The 19,517-nt window shown below is 41.3% G+C and overlaps 1 protein-coding gene across 1 annotated transcript; it reads right to left on the bottom strand.

Moving 5' to 3' along the window:
• Positions 1-440: 440 nt before the first annotated feature.
• On the bottom strand, positions 441-15,349 carry LOC117746517 (zonadhesin-like). Its single transcript, XM_034555701.1, has 28 exons — positions 15,185-15,349; positions 14,946-14,998; positions 14,739-14,804; positions 13,833-14,056; positions 13,665-13,737; positions 12,931-13,328; positions 11,993-12,557; positions 11,656-11,852; positions 11,174-11,563; positions 10,592-10,884; positions 9,917-10,182; positions 8,734-8,871; positions 8,380-8,636; positions 8,209-8,293; positions 7,999-8,070; positions 7,498-7,632; positions 7,118-7,374; positions 6,915-6,999; positions 6,675-6,809; positions 6,434-6,571; positions 5,681-5,937; positions 5,440-5,524; positions 3,588-5,306; positions 3,252-3,460; positions 2,935-3,091; positions 2,454-2,839; positions 1,342-1,471; positions 441-1,164 (listed from the first exon to the last, which is right to left on the bottom strand). Exons 1-28 carry the CDS (start codon positions 15,259-15,261, stop codon positions 1,022-1,024), a joined length of 6,990 nt encoding a protein of 2,329 aa, XP_034411592.1. The 5' UTR covers positions 15,262-15,349; the 3' UTR covers positions 441-1,021.
• Between the last annotated feature and the right edge of the window lie 4,168 nt (positions 15,350-19,517).

Raw genomic sequence — 19,517 nt, 5'->3', positions numbered from 1 at the left:
ATCAAGACCTTACACAACCGTTAGGCTTCATACAACCCTTATTTAGATAAGAACATAATTAGTAATTTTCTATTCTTAGTACCTATGCCGATAATGTTCACACTGACGTAAAATTAGCACTGATAAATGACCTCTCACCAACATGTAATATGAGGATGCCGTTTAATTTAATTGCTTAGAACCTAAACCGAGTCCACGTGTTGGCTGAAAACTAAATTAAGCACCTAAGGATGATGACCTGATCCAGCAGTGTTTTTTTAAATTTATTTTTAATTTACAGCGGATCTATTAGACTGTATGTCAAGAATACAGTCGTAGCTACACATGAGACTGAAATGACTGGAATAATGGAAACGCAAATGTAACCACACTGCATGTTTATTAGAACAATGAAGATTCAATAAAAAACCTACCAATGCACATTCTAATACCCAGTATGACCAAGTGCAAGCAATATGTTGAATAATAATTTATTGCACATTGAGTGTCTTTCCAACATTAAGGGATAGCAATAAATAATCCCATGTAGTCATGCATAATCATAATGTTTTATAAAGCAAATGCTCAGCTGTTTGCTTAGCTAAGACACAAACAGAAGTCTGATATATTGTCGCAGAGTTCCATAATATCCTGAATAAGCAAAGATGTTTCAGGTTTCTACTTTTTTCTTTTTTTATAATTTGATGCAACTGACTGATGTGAGTGCAGGGTGGAACATTAGTTACGGATTGTAACTCTAGATTCTATGGCTATAGGCGTAGCCCTCTAAGAGCTTTCACTTAAAACATCCTGTATTTATTGTCCTTAAGAGCTGGAGGTAAAGAAAGCCGGACATCATTGCCACAGGTCATGTGAACGTTAAGGTGCGTTTGGCAGCTTAGGTTTAGGAGAGAAAATGTTGTCTAAAGAAAAGATTCAATCCGAAGGAACTCTGATTTTTTTCTGTTAAAGTGATGTTTCTGCTAGTGGTCAAAGCCTACACAGAGTATTTATATGTGCCATCTCTCATCCTTATACATATTCACACTCTCCAGCTCTCTCCAAACTCTTCAAGGCTTCTGGCCCTGGTACCATCTGACTTCATCCAGTCATTCACTCGGTGCCCGTCAAAGTTCCCACACAGACCCCCCACCTTCCTCTTATATAAGTGTGGTAGAATGATCTCTGTGGAAACAACATTAACAATACATTGTTACTTAGTTCAGTGTATAACTCTCTCTTAGAGAAAATAACCCATTTAATGACACAGGATGGAATGATACATTTGAGGGTTTGTTGATGAATCCTCAAATCCCAGGACAACAGTGAATGATGTCGTTTAATGAGGTGAAGATGAGTTACCTGCTCTGCTGCGACCGTCAAACTCCACTGAGAGGCCAAAGTCAGTCTTCAGGTAGATGCGAGAGGAATGCTCCCAGATGTTTAGACCAGCAGTCGGTGAGGCGGGAGTATTGGTTTCCCTTCCATCCACCTGGAGAGAGACAGAAGGGGGTGTGTGTCAATGAAATGTATCATATTTAAGTAAACTTGTCTGATCTAGTTCTTCTATGAGTGTGTGCAGGGATTCACAAAACATACATCTTTAACCATACTATCAGCGTGTCTCAAGGGATGGCTGCTCTGCTCACGCTGAACTATTGAATGGATTCCCATGAAATTTGATACCGAATAATCTGGTAATCACTTTTCAACTAGCCCCTGTCATTGGGTCAATTGTTGAGGGCGAAGACAACGTCAACACAAGCTGTCAAACCTTCGTCAAACGTGTGGCTATTATTAACTTACTTTGTACTTAACTTTACTATTATTGTCTAATTTGAGATGAGAACACAAATCAAATTGTAAGAATTCTCTTCTCTATTGAAACAGAAACAACTAAAAACTTAAAAATACTGATTTGGACGTTGATTACAACGTCAACAGGTCGAAGCTTTCAGGCCAGCCTTAATTCATAATTGTATGAAACATAAAAAAAATATAAGATATAGGGATTTACACTTTTTTTGTTGCGTGAATATGCTAAAGCTTGAGTTCCAGTGTTTTTCTGCTATAGAATTCAATATACAGTATGCAGGCCTTCTTATATTTACATCACTTTACTCGCACTGCATCTGACTCCTGAGACAAATCTGTCAATATTGCAACTTCGTTACATGCTCTCTCTTTTTGATTTGCTCGCTCTCATACACGCACACAAAAATGTGTAAAGTGCCAATAGGGAAATAACATATGACGGAGCATAATTTTGCACACATCATCTGCCTCACTGCTGTCGTAACACCTCTCAGAATATATGTGAAGGAGCACTGGTTATTACCCTCAGTGCTTTCACAAAAGTCTGTGGGAGAGCAAAATATGAGGATGTTAACCCATGAGCAAAATAGTAGGTCAGCTGAAAAGGAGCCTCAGGAAAATGAGATGCAGTGTGTTGTTAAATTGCTCTTGATACTTACGATCAGCCTCTTATTTTTCTTGAATACCACAGTGTGATTATACACCCTGATCTTTAGCTCTTTTAATCTATAGTGTTCCCGATCCTCTTCTTCACTGTGGTGATGATGTTTGTGAGCATCATCCTCATCCTCATCATCCTCATCCTCATCTTCATCTTCATCGTCTTCATCCCTCACTCTGTGGCTGTGGTGTTCTTCACTGCTACTGTCGCCATGATGCTGACTGTCATCGTCATCATTGATGCCCTCGATGTACACGTGTGGAAGGTAATTTGGCAAGTTGTTGGTCCGGACCAGCACATATGAGTGCTTACCGTTAAACTCATGCTTCATTTTATCAAATGTTCTGTACTCTGGGTCTCCCCTGATAGTGCACTCGTTGAAGTCTGTGGAGCAACAAGTGTAGAGCAATTCAGAAATGAGTGAAAACAATACACCATGGTTTAGATACATCAGAGTGAAATGTTGACATTTACAGCACCTGTAGACTGGCAGTAATAATTTCCCTCCACATTTTGAAGGCAGACAGCATTTCCATCGCACTCATCTTTGTCATCGCAGTCAATCTTGCCCACTCCATGGTCTTTCTCACATTCACATTTCTGACTGCAGTGATTGGTGTACCACACTTCATTGAACTGACAAGAAAGAGAGAGTCATCATACTGCAAGGACATCAATGTCCACATGCATCATTTTTGGCAATAATGATCCGGTCTCCTTTCTGAAGGCCGGATCATTATTGCCAAAAATGATGCAGTATTTGACGTCATTGATGAAGAGTCATTTTGACACTCACGTGATGTCCTGTGCCATTCCTGTCCACACATCCACATTGTTGGATAGGCACACAAGCCCTCCATGTATACACAAAGCCTTCATCACAAACACAACCCTTCTCACAACCCTCATTGTCACTGCAGCCTGGTGGGCCATTCAGGTGTTTACAGGTTGGACTGCATGGAGGGACACAAGTTGTGTAATGACTGTTCACTGGGCAAGAGGGTGCTAGAGAGACAGAGTGGTAGGGAAAGAGTGGAATTATTCATACATTTATCTAACATATGAGGTGGAAAGTACACTATAAGAAACCCAGTCCATGTTTTATGTCGAGAAATAAGAACATCTAACTTACTTGGTAAATGTGGAGTTGGAGATTGTGTTCTGGCCGTGGTTGTAGGCCGAGGTCTATCTGTTGTGGAATGTGGTTTGTTGGTTGTTGAAGGTTGTGGTCCAGCTGTTGTTGTGGGCTGTGGTGAAGCTGTAGTGGATTGGTGTTTAACTGTGGTTGGAGGTTGTGGTTGAGCTGTGGTTGGTGGCTCTGGCTGAATTTCAGTTGAAGGTTGTAATCTAACTGTTGTTGGTGGTTGTGATCCAGCTGTAGTTTCATGGCTTATTGTGGTTGGGGGTTCATTGGATATAGCTGTCTGTTCTGGTCTTGCAGTTGTTTGAGGTTTTTCTGTAAATTCAGGTTCTGGAGTTTCAACTCCTGGGCGCACTGTTGTTGGTGGGTAGGGTCTGGCTGTGGTTGGGGGTCCATTAGTAGCTGTAGCTGGTGGCCCTGGTCTTGCTGTCGTTTGAGGTTTTTCTGTAAATTCAGGTTTTGGTTGCTCTGGAGTTTCAACCCCTGGGTGCACTGTTGTTAGTGGGTGGGGTCTGGCTGTGGTTTGGGGTCCATTAGTAGATGTAGCTGGTTGCTCCGGTCTTGCTGTCATTTCAGGTTCTGGTTGCTCTGAAGTTCCAACTCCTGGGTGCACTGTTGTTAGTGGGTGGGGTCTGGCTGTGGTTTGGGGTCCATTAGTAGATGTAGCTGGTGGCCCTGGTCTTGCTGTTGTTTGAGTTTTTTCTGTAAATTCGAGTTCTGGTTGCTCTGGTGTTCCAACTCCTGGGTGCACTGTTGTTGGTGGGTCGGGTCTCGCTGTGGTTTGGGGTCCATTAGTAGATGTAGCTGGTTGCTCCGGTCTTGCTGTCATTTCAGGTTCTGGTTGCTCTGGTGTTCCAACTCCTGGGTGCGCTGTTGTTGGTGGGTCGGGTCTCGCTGTGGTTTGGGGTCCATTAGTAGATGTAGCTGGTTGCTCCGGTCTTGCTGTCATTTCAGGTTCTGGTTGCTCTGAAGTTCCAAATCCTGGGTGCACTGTTGTTAGTGGGTGGGGTCTGGCTGTGGTTTGGGGTCCATTAGTAGCTGTTGCTGTTTGTTCTGGTCTTGCTGTCATTTGAGGTTTTTCTGTAAATTCAGGTTTTGGTTGCTCTGGAGTTTCAACCCCTGGGTGCACTGTTGTTAGTGGGTGGGGTCTGGCTGTGGTTTGGGGTCCATTAGTAGATGTAGCTGGTTGCTCTGGCCTTGCTGTCTTTTCAGGTTCTGGTTGCTCTGGAGTTTCAACTCCTGGGAGCACTGTTGTTGGTGGGTAGGGTCTGGCTGTGGTTTGGGGTCCATTAGTAGATGTAGCTGGTGGCCCTGGTCTTGCTGTTGTTTGAGTTTTTTCTGTAAATTCGAGTTCTGGTTGCTCTGGTGTTCCAACTCCTGGGTGCGCTGTTGTTGGTGGGTCGGGTCTCGGTGTGGTTTGGGGTCCATTAGTAGATGTAGCCGGTTGCTCTGGTCTTGCTGTCATTTCAGGTTCTGGTTGCTCTGGAGTTCCAACTCCTGGGTGCGCTGTTGTTGGGGAAGGTGTAGCTGTGGTTTGGGGTCCAGTTGTGCTAGTTGTTATTGGTGTTGATGTTATTGGTTGCTGTGATCTAGTTGTTGTTGTTGTTGTTGTAGTAAAGGTAGTTGTCAGTGTTGGCTGTGGTTTTAATGAAATTGATGTTTGTGTAGTAGTTGAGGTGTTCGCTGGAGGTAACTCCGTACCCACTGTTTCTAGATTGAAGGTTGTGAGAATAGGGATTGTTGGTTTAGCTAGGTCTATGACTGCTTTATTCAAAATCAAGTCAGTAATATTTTCAGTTCTATGTGTGAACTAAAGTTAATGTCAGTAGGAGGACAGAGTTACCTGTGCATTGCCCATGATGAAGTGATACATCATCTATGGCAACGTCGGACTGATCGTTGGAACCTCTTCGGCCTTCAATTATTATCTAAAATAAAGTACACATGTTACTAAAGCTAGGCAAACCTGTTATAGCATACTGATTAATTAAATCCAATTAAACTAAATTACTGTTGCAGGTTAGACTAATAGTGTTTTACTCTGCAAGTTTCTAACATTAGACGTGTTAGGAGAAACATTTCACCTGGAAAGCTCCAGTTGTTGTCAAGTCCACCTGAGCCATGTGCCACATATTTCCTTGGTCATTTCTCTTCCGCCAAACAGCGTTTGCCTTTCTGTCCTGGAACAAGTAGACATGGAGGCCCAATGTATCTGCTGAACCGTACATATGGTACCAGAACTGCAGACACTGAGGTCCAGAGTCAGAACACTCAGAGCTGATGAGACGAGCTGTATCTCCATGTGACGCGCTGTTGGCTTCGATGTAAAGATAGTGTCCCTCTGGTTAAGGACATAAGAGGTAGGTACGTTAAAGTAATGCACAGCATTCTTTTAAGTTTTCTTAGATAATGCTAGACAAGGTTTACACCAGTGTATTACAAGCCTGGTGTCTCATGACAACTTCAGCTTGGGCTGACCGTTTAAGGTGGACCAACATTTGCATAGTATATTGACTATTCTGGTGGAAACCCTGTTATATGTTCAAGGCATGACTTGTTGTAGCTGAAACTGGTTGCTAAATGTTGACAATGCGAATATCTTTATAACACTGAGAGACAAATAATGACTTAATTCATAAGCATGTTTACTGGCACATCCTAAAGGAAATAATTATATTGATTAAATACAGTACATCAGGTCAGACAGTCTGCCATTCTGGTTTGACAAGTAATAACTACAACAATCAACATGTCTTTCTCTTTTTGCTAGTTATAAGTGTGCTTACAGTTCTACACCAATTTTGGTGGGCCTCTTTATTTATTATGTCTTTAATTACCTCCCGTGGTGTGATCTGAAGAAGGCCCAGTCATCTTAGTAGGAGTGGAGCCACGATACCTTGTCCAGTCAAATACATCAGTAAGAAGTTGATTCCACTGACATAGATCTTGTTCAAAATTGCAGTTGAGTTGGCATACTGGGAACAAAAGTCAGACATTGGATTACTGGAAATCACAAACAAATGGATGTAGAAAAAACTATGGAGGTCAAAAAGTGCTTATGTGGAATTAGCACTGTACTTGAGTATGGTGGTAGTCTAATATCTGGATCTTCAGTAACATGTCCCCAATTAATGAAGTTGGTTGGCTCTGGGACAATTGGAAGAGTTGTGTTTCCATCAGGTTTAGGAGCACTTGTCACAACAGTACTCACATCTGCAACATTTAAAAAAAGGTTAATACCTGCACATATTTTAAATATTATCAAGCTACACAGCCTTAAGATAAATAACATGTTTTTAGGGGTTTAGTGGTACTTACCAAAGCATTGGCCTTGGTAAAGCTTTACATCATCGATTGCCACATCGGACTCTTTGTTGGAGCCTCTGCGCCCCTCAATGATGATCTTAAGGGGAAAATATTTTTTAAGATCCTTCTTAAGGTAATATTTGACCATTTCAACATAATTGACTCACACTCTTTAAATCATCAATTCATCAGTGCCTAGGTGGAAGGTGTCTAACCTGGAAATCCGCAGTGGTTGTGATATCGACCTGAGCCAGTTGCCACATATTTCCATGGTTATTTCTCTTCCACCAAACAGCATCGGCTAATCTGTTCTGGAGCAGGTAAACATGGAGGCCCATTGTATCTGCTGAGCCGTACATATGGTACCAGAACTGCAAACACTTAGGACCAGAGGCAGAACACTCAGAGCTGATGAGACGAGCCGTGTCTCCATATGTCACATTGCTGGCCTCAATGTAAAGATAGTGACCATCTGGAGAACAGGAATGAAATCAGACACATTCTTGATACACTTTACATTGTGAGACAGACTTTCTTTACCGCTGTAGATTATCTGTCACCATTTAGAATATTACATAGAGAAAGAGTATATTACCACCAGTGTGGCCAGCAGATGGACCAGTCATCAGGGTTGGGGTGGAACCACTTTGCCGTGTCCAGTCAAAAGCATCTGTCACCATCTGAGTCCAGCTACAAAGGTTGCTGTCGAAGCTGCAGTCTATATTGCAGACTATAAGGGAAACATTTGCACATTAACTAAATGTTGAGGCCCTTTACACTTTTTATTTCTATTTCCTTTATTATTTAAATTATTGAATGTAATATGCACTGCTATTTTATTTGATTGTTTTTTATATATTGTAAACATGCTTTTTGCTGCTACAAAGAAATTATCCCCCGGGGATGAATAAAGTATATCTAATCTAATCTAATCTTATGTAACTTCCTAAATATTTTGACAATCTTTAACCGGAATTACCATTAGCAATTATTCATTACCATTAGTCACTGGATATAAATGTTAATATGTAACCACACTTCAGCTTTCTGATGGAGAAACAAGTGGCCAATAAAATAGAGCTTCCTGTGCACTTACCCCGGAGTGAGGGGAGGACTTCCACAGTTGTGGAAGGAGGCACAGTTCCACTAATCAGGTCAGGGAAGCTACCTAAAATACATAATTATTAAAGTTAAGATAATGAAGATAACTGTTATAGTCATACTTTATTTGCTTCATTGGATTATATTATATTATCAGTGAAATTTAGAATGTTTTGTTCTTCATTTTAGATAGAGGTGAATGTACCTGAGCATGAGCCAAAGTGGATGGAAATGTCATCAATGGCCACATCTGAAAGAGCATTCGAGCCTCGAATTCCCTCAACTATGATCTAAAAGAGTTAGTAGTAAAGTATAATGTTTCAATGTATATAATCTTTTAGGCTCATATATTGTCTAAATATAGTGGCAGACTTACGTGGAATGGACCCGACTCTCTAATGTCAACAATTCCTGGATACCATTCTAGTCCCTGGTTGTTCATCTTGACCCAGAGCTTGGTAGCTTTATTGTCTTTGAGAAGGTAGATATTGAGGGCCATGGCTGTGGCTGAACCCGACATATGGTACCAGAAGTGCAGGCAGAGTGGGCCATTAAAATGGCACATTGAGCTCCACAAACGAGCTGAATCTCCATGGGTTACATTAGTCCCCTCGATATACATGTAGAAACCAGCTAGAGAAAGTTCAAAAACAGCACATTAAACACGAATGATGAAATGCCAATGCAACAACACAATGTATGTGATAGTGTGGCCTGACATTGGGTTTACCTCCAGTGGTGTGGTCTTGGTTTGGTCCAGTTAAGCCTGATGGGGTGGGTCCTGAATGTCTTTTCCAATCAAAACTGTCCTGTACGATTTGCTCCCACCCACACAGATTGTTTTCAAAGTCACAGTTTATGGGACAGACTATGAAAAATCATATAAACACAATAGAAATGCTTTATTATGAGCTGCATTATGCCACTGATAATACAAACCAGTAACAGATAAACCTTTTCCAGCCCTGAATGCCCTTACGAGTCTGATCTGTTGTTGGAGATGTAGAAGTTGGATGTGTTGGAAGAGTTGCAGTGGTTTGGGGGTCAGCTGAAATGGGGACAACGACAAAACAAAAAGCCAAACAAAAAAAAAAAAAAGGAAATAAGTTCACCACCGTAGCCTTATTATCTCTCCATAGTTGCATGTCGAAGTGCCCTTGAGCAAGACACTGAACCCCCAGTTGCTCCCCGGGCGCTTCACTGCAGCTTACTGCTCCTTAATAACTAAGGATGGGTCAAATGCAGAGAAGAATTTCTCCACGTGGATAAATAAAAGTGTACATTTCTTTCTTTTTTTTGGCATTTGCTTATATCTGGGGCCAAAACAGACAAAAATAATGTTGACCGTTTAATGTTGTCCGTTAAACAGGACATATAAAAAAGAAAAGCTGAGCAAAGGAAATTAGCATCCCTACTTACAGTATATCAATGACAAATCACAGAAACAAAAACATGATTGGCTCAGGCAGGGCTCTAGGCACTAGTTTGTTGATGCATAGGTCATAAGACAAACAATGAAAAACAGCAGCTGCAGTTGAAGTAATTGATCATCAGCCAATTAAAACCGGACATTTTTCAGCTGATTCGCATGATAGTTTAATGTTAGCACACAACGGCGGAGAGAGTAATGTCACAGTCACACACACACACACACACACAATATGTCGTCAGTGTTGAAGTTCTTCAGTGCGAGTGAAGAAGACATAAAGCTTGTATTTTAAAAAGATTAAAAAAATAATATATATTTAAAATAATTAAGCTAAATTACAACGCCATCATGATGTGTTGAAATGTAATCTTGTAAAATTTAGTTTTTGGTGAGAAACTTCATGTTTTCACAGCAATATACAATAGATGCTATGACCTTTTGTGCCAAACAATCTGTTAATAAAAAGTCTGACTCAAACACTCACCACAGGCTGTGTTTGTCTGCCAGTGGGGCAGCTCCACTCCTGCAACCTGGCATGCTGCTGCGTAGGACTTGAGAGATTCACATAGGGTGTGTTGGTCACCACTGGTGGCGCAGTAGTCATACACACAACTCTTGAGGTAGATGCTTGGGTGAATGAGTTCATGGCAGGGGCTGAAAGCGTCCCCGAGTAGGGTGTAACACTCATTGTAGGCCTGATTTTCCTCATTATAATCACACCATTTTGGATCATTTGGATGGGAAATACACCTGGAGGAAAAAGTTTAGACAATTAAAATTATTTTCTATTGATCAACCGGTTTTAATGCATGAATGAAAATACATGTTGGGTTTAGCAGGTTGTGCTAAATGCTATCATCAGTATGCTAACATACTCACTATGATAATGCTAACATGCTGATGTGTAACAGGTACAATGTTTTTAGTTTATTGTGTTACAGTAGCATGATATAATCAGCTAACGAGCACTCAACACATGTGGCTGATCAGAGATTATATAGTTAGCTGCTAGTGTGGCAAAAAAACAACATTATTGTGTCACCTATTGAAATGTAATATAGTGCATATATCTTTCCTGTCAGAGTTATTGGAATGTCCTAACAATCGTTTAATTTGTTCAAAAAGATGTGCAGATACACTTTATAGGAGAATATCTTACTCATTATTTCCTGGCACCTTCCAGCTGTCACCAAACTCAAATGGCCCAGTAGCATTTTGGCCTCCTGGTGCTACAAAGTCATCGTCCTGGCGTTCAGAGTAGGTGCCACACAGTCCACACAGTTCATACTTGTAGCGCTCATCCACCTGCAGGAAGAGTCTGTTCCGTGTGTCTATTGTCATTCTGAGGCCAAAGGTTGTTTCCAAGACAATATAGTTTTTTTTCTGGTCGACCCATACTGAGCCGTATGTGCCATAAGTGGAATAAGGGAGTTGGACAGTGCTGTTATTCACCTAAAAAGAGAACAATCCCAGATGACACACAAGTTATTTACCCAATGACCCAACACAGAGTAATAACTGACCCCTATAAACATGAATGTTCTGATACTGAAGACATCAGCCACAGTCATTAATTAATTACAGTAGATAATACAGAACGATAACACTTCAATAGCCCACTTTCAGGTGACTAATTTGTATGAGCTGGAACACATTTGCACAACAGCCTCTGATTCTCATGTTATAAAAGAGTTGGGGTGGTTTGATATGTAGTGTAAGTGCAAAGACTTTTCATGCTTACATAGACCTCTCCACTCTGATTCAGGATGAGGTATAGATCCTCAACCTGAAGAGCCACAGCTTCAAGCTTGGATCGGGTGAAGTTCTGATGGCTGGGGTGCATGTTGTGTCCAATCACTGTGAACTGGAATGAGCTTTCTTCTCCGCACGTGGTAGTCAGCGTGTAACCGCAGCCTCCTTGAAAGTCATATGCCATGCCGTCAAATGTGATATAGTGTGGGTCACCATACACGCTGCAGGTCGCGGGTTTGAAAGGGAAGCAGCCTTTCATCCCATCCTTGACCTTGCAAACCTCCTTGTCTGCACATTGCATTGTGATGCATTGCATGCCATTATTACCCATGCAATGACACATTTGCACACACTCTCCCTCCCAGAATGCTGCTCCTTTCTGCAGGCAAAAGGGCGTTTTGTGAATACATTTTAACATTGTGGAAGTGAAGAGGTGATTACAAATGTGTTATCTGCTCATGTAACACTTACCTCATAATGCTTTCCATCATACCAGCACCCACAGTCCTCTGCTGGGACACACTGTCCACCGCTGAGCTTTAAGCCAGAGTCACACTCGCATCTTTCCTCACAGCTTCCACAGGAGCCAACTATATCCAGACTGGAGCATACCTCGGGACAGCCATCGGCGCATGAGTTATAGTGGCTGTTCTCACCACACTGTAGGGCTGAGAGGAGTGCAAGAGAAGGGTGGAAATATCAGAGGGACATGAACTTACCCGTAATCGTATTATTACATTCATTTGTTTCCCATATTTTAATAACATGGGGTATATGAATGAAAGCAGGAAGCAATAAAGCTACATACGACAGAATGTAGAGTTCCTCCATATGGGTATGGAGACTCCAGCCTCCTGGCAGATATCAGCGTACAACTGTAATGCCTCACATAGTACCACTGGGTCACCATGGGTAGAGCACATGTCAACCACACAGCCCCTGAAGTAGCTCTCTGCCCCCAGAACTGATAGGCAGTCAGCAAAGGGCCCAGTGCTCGAGAGGAGGCCTCCACAGTAAGGCTCACTGGAATACTCAGCCATCTCCTGTGGGTCACAGTGATGAGGTACTAGGATGGTTTCACAGGAGGAGGTGGCTTGCCCAGACTGCCAGCTCTTAGCCAAAGCTGTAGCATTGTGGGCAATTGTTCCATCGGGCTTTCTGAAGTCGTCGTTTCTGAAGTGGTTATAGTTTCCGCACAAGCCACAGACTTTATCAGAGTAAGTGGATGGCAGGACGAGATGGACAGCACCAGCGTTGTCGTATGAGACCGAAAGACCAAAACTGGATCCCAGTTCAACAGCAGCGGGGTTGCTCTTGATGTTGAAAGTTCCATTGCCGAGTTTCAGTGGAAGCTTTTTCCAGACCCCATTAACCTGAAGAACAGTATCAGTTTTAGACATCCTTATCAGCTGTCATCAGCAATATAGACCTACAGTATATGACCGTTTGCACAAAAAGCAGCATTCTGGAGATAAATATATCTTTGGGAATTGATAAGGCAGATAAGTCCAGCACATTATGCCACTTAGCTCTGCACTTTACAATAAACTCGATTCATTACAACAAATTGCATCAAAAAGGCAAAATGCCACAAAAACTGAAGTTGTACAAACAGTACTTTAGTGATGATGACTGAAGAGAGCACGATATCATAGCTTTCGAGGAGAATTGGTCATATCATGCATGAGCAATGGATCACAGTTTTTGTACCTTCCTAAATTTCTACACCCTTTTAGAGTGACTCACCACAATCCGGTGTGTCTGCCTTTTCAGCAGGGAAACTCTGAACTTCCCCATTTCCACAATGACCTGCTGAACAGTCGGCAGAGATGAGTTCAAGTTCTTCTCATTGACCACTTCCACACTGAACATGGGCATGGCCTCAGAGGGTGAGCAGGTCTTCGCCAGCGTGTAGGTGCAGGGCGCCATGAAGCGGAACACCTCTCCATCAAAAGTGCTGCAGTCTGTGTGACTGTGTATAGTGCAAGTCCCAGATGCAGAAATCCCACTGGATCTTCCTATTTGAGGTCCGCAGATTTGGCCCTTAGGGCACTGAGAGGGAAAGCAAGAGAGCTGACCACCATGACAGAGGCAGCGGGTGGACTCATCTGTCCATAACTCTGTGTCAGATTCACACTGGGGTCCTGTGGGGAATGTGACCCGAGTAAACACATTGGATTGGCTAGGAATAACTGATAAGTAACATTGATTATTTAGTATGTTTAGTGTTAATACTATATGAACTATTTCCTCAGTTATTCAAACTATTACTCATTATTAATTAAAGGAATGAAGCACATTCTTATTGCCGTAGCAAATTGCTCAACTTCTGACACATAAGTTAAATCCCTTTGGCTGTTTTACATCTTCAAGCTTTAAAAAGGGTTTTGTGAAGTGTTATGACAGTAATGATATTGAATTCAATGAACAGAAAGTAGGCTGTTCATAATATAGTAAAAGAAGAGCAAAGTAATATTTACCACATGAGCCTCTCCTTACACCCATCCGGTTAAATGTGAACGGTCCCTCCATGGACACTGCTTTGATTACGACCTGATGTAAAAGCACATTGTCCATTTTAATATAAACAATATTTAATTTTAATTTCCTAACACAGTTTGATTATAGATTGTTGTTGGCTATTTTACCTGAGTGCCTGGTTCGATGATGTCCAAGGGAACAAACACTTGTCTCCAAGCATTCGTGTGGAGGGCAGGCAAGGTCCAGATTGCTCTCAGACCAACGCTGCTCTTCAGTAGAGCACGAAATTCTGACCCATTAGTCGCAGCTGAGGATAAGTACCAAAACTCCAGACAGGCCTTGCCCTCCAGCCTCAGTGGACCACTCTCTAAAACAGTCACTACGCCATCCTCTGTAGGTGAAAAGGACAATAAGAACATCTATCTATCTAACTAAATGCTTTCACTCACATAATAAAAAGTGACCAAACTATTCTTTGTTAAATAGGTCCAATATACACTTGCAGTACAAATTCAATGACAATGAACACTCCACTTCTGTTTTTAAATCACACAATGTTAACAGTGACTTATATTTTTATCTACGCAGGTTAGGAATGAGCTTTGATGTCGTATCATAATTTTAATCACATTAGAAATAGCAAACCATTTTCTTGTCTTTGCTATTGTAATAAAACAAGAAGCACATCTGTTGTGGTGCAATCATCATAAAATGCATAAATTGCCGTTTAAAGCGTTTTGTGCTGAATTTGAGCCTTAAGTGCAGGCCCTTGACTTCGATTGCCCCTGGGAGAGCACCAGACTATAAAAGATTATTAGCCTGCCTCAGATCAGTTTGTGATAGGCGACGAGGCACAGTCACAGCCTGCCTGTAGATTAAAACAGAACTGTGGACCGATTACAAATTAAGTTTACTACAGTCAAGTTACCTCTTCGTGTCAAAGCAAACTCTCTTTAAACTGAACTAAAACCGACCTTGATGACTTAAAAAAACACACATTTGGCTTTCAACTCTATTATTAGATTTAAATAATGAAATCAATTTCTGTGCTGTTTTGCAGTAATCATCTGTACCGGTTTGTTGGTTCCAATCACAAATCAGATGGTTGTGTCTGTCGTAGAAACACTGTGTAACATATTCTATGAAAGGAAAAAAGGGGTCAAATATAGTACGATGCATGTATCTTTGTGTATTTATGTTTTTTTGAGAAATATTGGTATTCAAGAAATTGTAGTGATTATGGAGTATCTTCAAGTCTTAGTAATTGTAAAACGTCATACCTGAACTTGACCTCCAATCTGGTAAAGTAACTAATGAAAAGTCAGTTTCAGCCCTGGAATAAGAAAACAATGATTTCTTTTATTTCTTTTGTCAATAATTAATACATGACCTATAAACAAAACTTGAACACAAATCAAAATCCAATTCTCTTTGCATGGATATAATCCGTATTACAATATTTCAAGTAACACATCAGCTAGAAATTGACAGTTGAAAGTTGAATTATCTTGACACCCACCTGCACTGAGTCCCTGTCTGAGTTACAAAGAGTAGAGTCACTGCGACCAAGACGTTTTTGGGAATGCTTCCAAGCATGGCTGATCCTTTACTGGCAGCGTCTCAGCTGCTCTCCCCTCGCTAATACTCTCTCTGTCGGATGAGGTTGAAGAATGAATGATGAGCAGTAACTGTTGTCCCTCTGTGTGAAAACGCAGCTTATATGACCCTTTAAGCGCCAGCACACGGAGGTGTGGGTGCTATTGAGTCCTGCTCAGAACAGAAGGCGTGTTATCCAGGTAACCTCAGCAGTGGGTGGAGAACAAGGACTGGCTGACTGGAAGACAAAAAGGGGTTGGACTTGGTCTCTGGGGCATAGGAATATTCCAAGCAGCTGACACAGTTACAGCAAATAGTGATAGGCTAGGTCAGGGTTCATATTTAATAAGGGCCAAAAAAGGACTTATGAGTGAATTAGTTTGTCAATACAGCAATGTTTGCCATATTTACTGGTAAGGTTTTAATGAATGATGAAAGTAAAATGGTGAAGTTAAGGTATGCAATCTAAAACTATTGAAACATTTTGCAGGGTAAGAAAAACAACTCTATTTCATTATTAAACATTTAGCTTCGAACATGTACAGATATTACTCAAATAATATTCAAAGGTATTTGATCATGTGTTCTGTTCAGGCAATCATGCAGTAAAAGGATGACAAGATAATGTTCTTTTGCAAATCAAAGCTAAGCATCAGACACGTAGCAAAGATAAGACAAAAGATAGCCGGAAACAAGTGTCAATTTATGCAATCCATAGTCTTGGAAGAGGCGAGTGATGTGACCTGATAATATTGTTGTAAAAAAAAAAAAAGCTTCAAGAATATATTTAGTTGTTTGTGAGCTAGATAGCGGCGCACACTGTAAGAACAGGTGGAGAAATAGTGATAAGAAAGACACTTTGTGTAGGGGGCGCAGTCTAATCCAATATTATGGCATTCCTGAAGCCCGACGACAGTATGCGTCAATAGAGAGGGTGGCCCAAAACAAATATTAGGGCTCTTAAAAACGGTCCACCCCTATACAAGAGGGTCATTGTTAGGGATCAGTGAAACAATATTACTGTATATCCAGACTATAGTTGGCATCTTAACTACAGAGATAATCTACAGTAAAAAGACCCCAGCCTGATTTCGGAACAGATAATCAAGGTTTTATCTCAGTGTGTCTTAGGTGTCTATAGGTGTGTGATGAATGCCACAAGAAGTGAGTTACTTATAAACGGACCCACAGAGATATGTACATAGCAGGCAACGACATCTAAATGGGGCTCGAATGGAATATAATGAAGATGTACGGCTGCGTCAAAATTCCTTATTTACGCTCCAAGGCAGCAAATACAGTATATACTGTATGCCTGACTTCATTTTGTTTATGTGTTGTACACAAAAAAAGAAAATAAATTGAATATATTTGATAATCCTTATTTACAAAAATTGGATAACAGTAGAACTAACTAGAGCTCGCACCAAATCACCGGCTGCGTCTGTGGCTGCAATTCATTAAACGTGTTGACTACCACTGGACGGATCAAATATCCCTGAGGTTGTAGAGCCCATTTTGAAATAAAAATACCTCAAAAGTTTTAGTTCATGTCAAGAGATTTAATGTTTTTGAACATGAACACAGACGACATCGGTGAACGTATTTAGTGCTTGTAAAGTCTCGCTGGTGTAACATTACACGCTAGGTTCTTTTCACCAAATACATGTTTATATGTACATCTGACCCTTTAATATTTAGCCCCTTGCTAATGTATTCTACCCACTTACTAATAGCACACAGATCTGGAAAGTCTATTTGTTGAGGTGGCATTTGCGATCTTTACTGGTTAATGCCCTTGTCAAAAATGATTGTCACGGTAAATCTGTATTTAAGTAAATAAATCTGGAGTTTCGTCTGTATTCTGTGTCTCTAATTCACCCAACTAAACCTCGCTTGCTCACGCATGCCAGATCAGTTCTGCGCATGTCAACTCTCAACAGAGATGAGAAGTAAGAGAGATGGCTCAGGCCATAATTACTTCCCTCAACAGCTCTGGAAAAATGGCGTGTTTAATTCTTTTTTATCACTTGCCTGATAAAGAAAGTGAGTTACTAGCTTTATCAGCCCGACTTGGCCTGTTACTTGCCCCAGGCAAGCAGGCGATCCATATTGTTGAGGCCTGCTTTCAAAAGCTTATATTTTAAGATGGCCCTGGAATTACTGTATGGGAGTTGTCCATCTGTTGATAAGGCCTATCCTGAGGTCATATGCGTTCACAGATATACCCACCTATGAGGAAACTATCATGATGCATAGTCACCAACGTGGCAACCTTTCTGTCTCACCCAAAGGGGCAAAATACTATACTAAATGGTCACCTTATCAATAACCCTTGTAATTATGTAAAAAATACAAAGATGACATAATCAGAAAATGCTGCTCAATTACATACCTATAAACCCATAAACCTGTTCTTGTCTCCTGCATGTCTTCAGTCAACAAATAAAAATGCCATTAATAATCAACCTTGCCCACAGGATGTGGGAAAAAGAGCAACAAGGGGCCAAGACCAAGTTCAAAGTAATATACCGTAGGCTTTTCCAAGGATCATTGTGTACTGCAAATTCCTTGATCCATGACTAACAGTTAATAAGCCCGTGTTTGCTCTTTGAAACTCCTATTTGCCAGAGTCCCTGTGTCATAGAAAAAGAACACCTTGGTTGGCTAAACATTATTTTCCAAAAATAACGTTTTGCTTACCAAGAAGCAAATGCTATGGTGGAATTTTTTTTTTTTTTTTACAGATCTCAAGGAGTGAAGTATTCTCCGTGGGAGAGCAAGTTTATTATTTGACCTAAAAAGTGCAGAATGCAAAAGTGACTTAGCAAGTCTCAAGCAAGTGAACAGAACATGAGCAATTTGTAAGGTCTCAGTATCTCACTGGAGACAGCTTTAGTGCAGGTGTTAGGCCGAGTTAAGGAGCCTCAGTAGGCTTCAACACAAGTGCTAATCAGACAAACAGCCTTCTTATGACATAACACTGACTGCTTTATAAGCTCTCCATTTACTACGTTTTTGTCAGTTCCCGTACAAATTAGTAATTCCGTAACACACAATGTAAATGTTTCTAATTGGTCATAAAGGTGCAGATAACTTTTTTTTTTGACAACCCCGGCAACACATATTGGGTCAGCAGGGTACCACATGTAAAGGGACCAAGGGAGCATTGGCCCCCCCCACTTTACACCCCTATCCCCTACTGGGAATGAGTAAATGAGGAGAACAACGTGTAAAATGACATGCCGAGCTTTTGATGCTCACAGTGCGACCCGGAGAAAGTGGCCAAGATGTTTAAGTTCAAGTGCAATCCAAGATATTGACATATTACGTTGTCACTAGAGTAGCGTAATGAGTGCATAGCGAGTGTGTAGTTGAGCGACGGAGAGAAAGTTACATCGCTCAGAGCAGATCGGCTTAGTAAGAAGATTTCAGTGGTAAAGGTGTCCAGGGTTTTTTAATATATAGTGTCTCACACACACAGCAGCGCCTCTGGTCAGGATTAGGCATCTTACCGGGGACAGGGAAGACAGATTTGGAATTGTTACTTCCACTGATGATGTTGGGTGTGGGCTTTCAGGCCCCATAGCCATTCAATCAGTTTTCTTTTTGAATTTCTGGTATGTTTTAAGGTCACTTGAGGAGCAGTAGAGGGCGAGGTTTCACACACACGCAAACACACACACACACACACACACACACACACACACACACACACACACACACGCACACACACACACACACCTGCTACATGAAATGTTTTCAGAAATATATTTTAGTGTACCATTAAGCTGTGTAGTGAGAACGTTTCACCATGTTGAGAATAGTCGTGCCAAAACTAAGCACAGTTCATATAAACTAGTTATTTACGAGCACAACAAAGCCCTTTCGTGTCACATTTTATGATCTGAACCCTTACATATGACCCCCAAATCTCTTGGTCTCTTGGAAAATATTTGCCCCACCCTTTCCATTCGAGCATTTCTTTGACCTTTTGTCAGAGTTCAGTTGTTACCAGGCTTGCAGCCAAAGGTCACCTCTGCTGAAAAACACAAAAATCAATCCACAATGCAGTATAGGCCAGTCAATGGCGTATGAAAATCTTCCTTCCAGTTTGCTTGTGTCTTTGCTGTCTGCAGTCCCTAGAGATGTCCTTGGCTGTAGCAGCAGGTCAAGGTCACAGTTGATGGATAACACAGGTTAAGACAGGGCAAGCCCTGAGCTCTGCCTCATGTCAGAGCTTCAGCACTATATTC

Source organism: Cyclopterus lumpus, chromosome 17 (assembly GCF_009769545.1).
Source record: "Cyclopterus lumpus isolate fCycLum1 chromosome 17, fCycLum1.pri, whole genome shotgun sequence".
Lineage (NCBI taxonomy): Eukaryota > Metazoa > Chordata > Actinopteri > Perciformes > Cyclopteridae > Cyclopterus > Cyclopterus lumpus.
The sequence above is the reverse complement of the archived record's forward strand: the minus strand, read 5'-3'. Positions and strand labels throughout refer to the sequence as shown.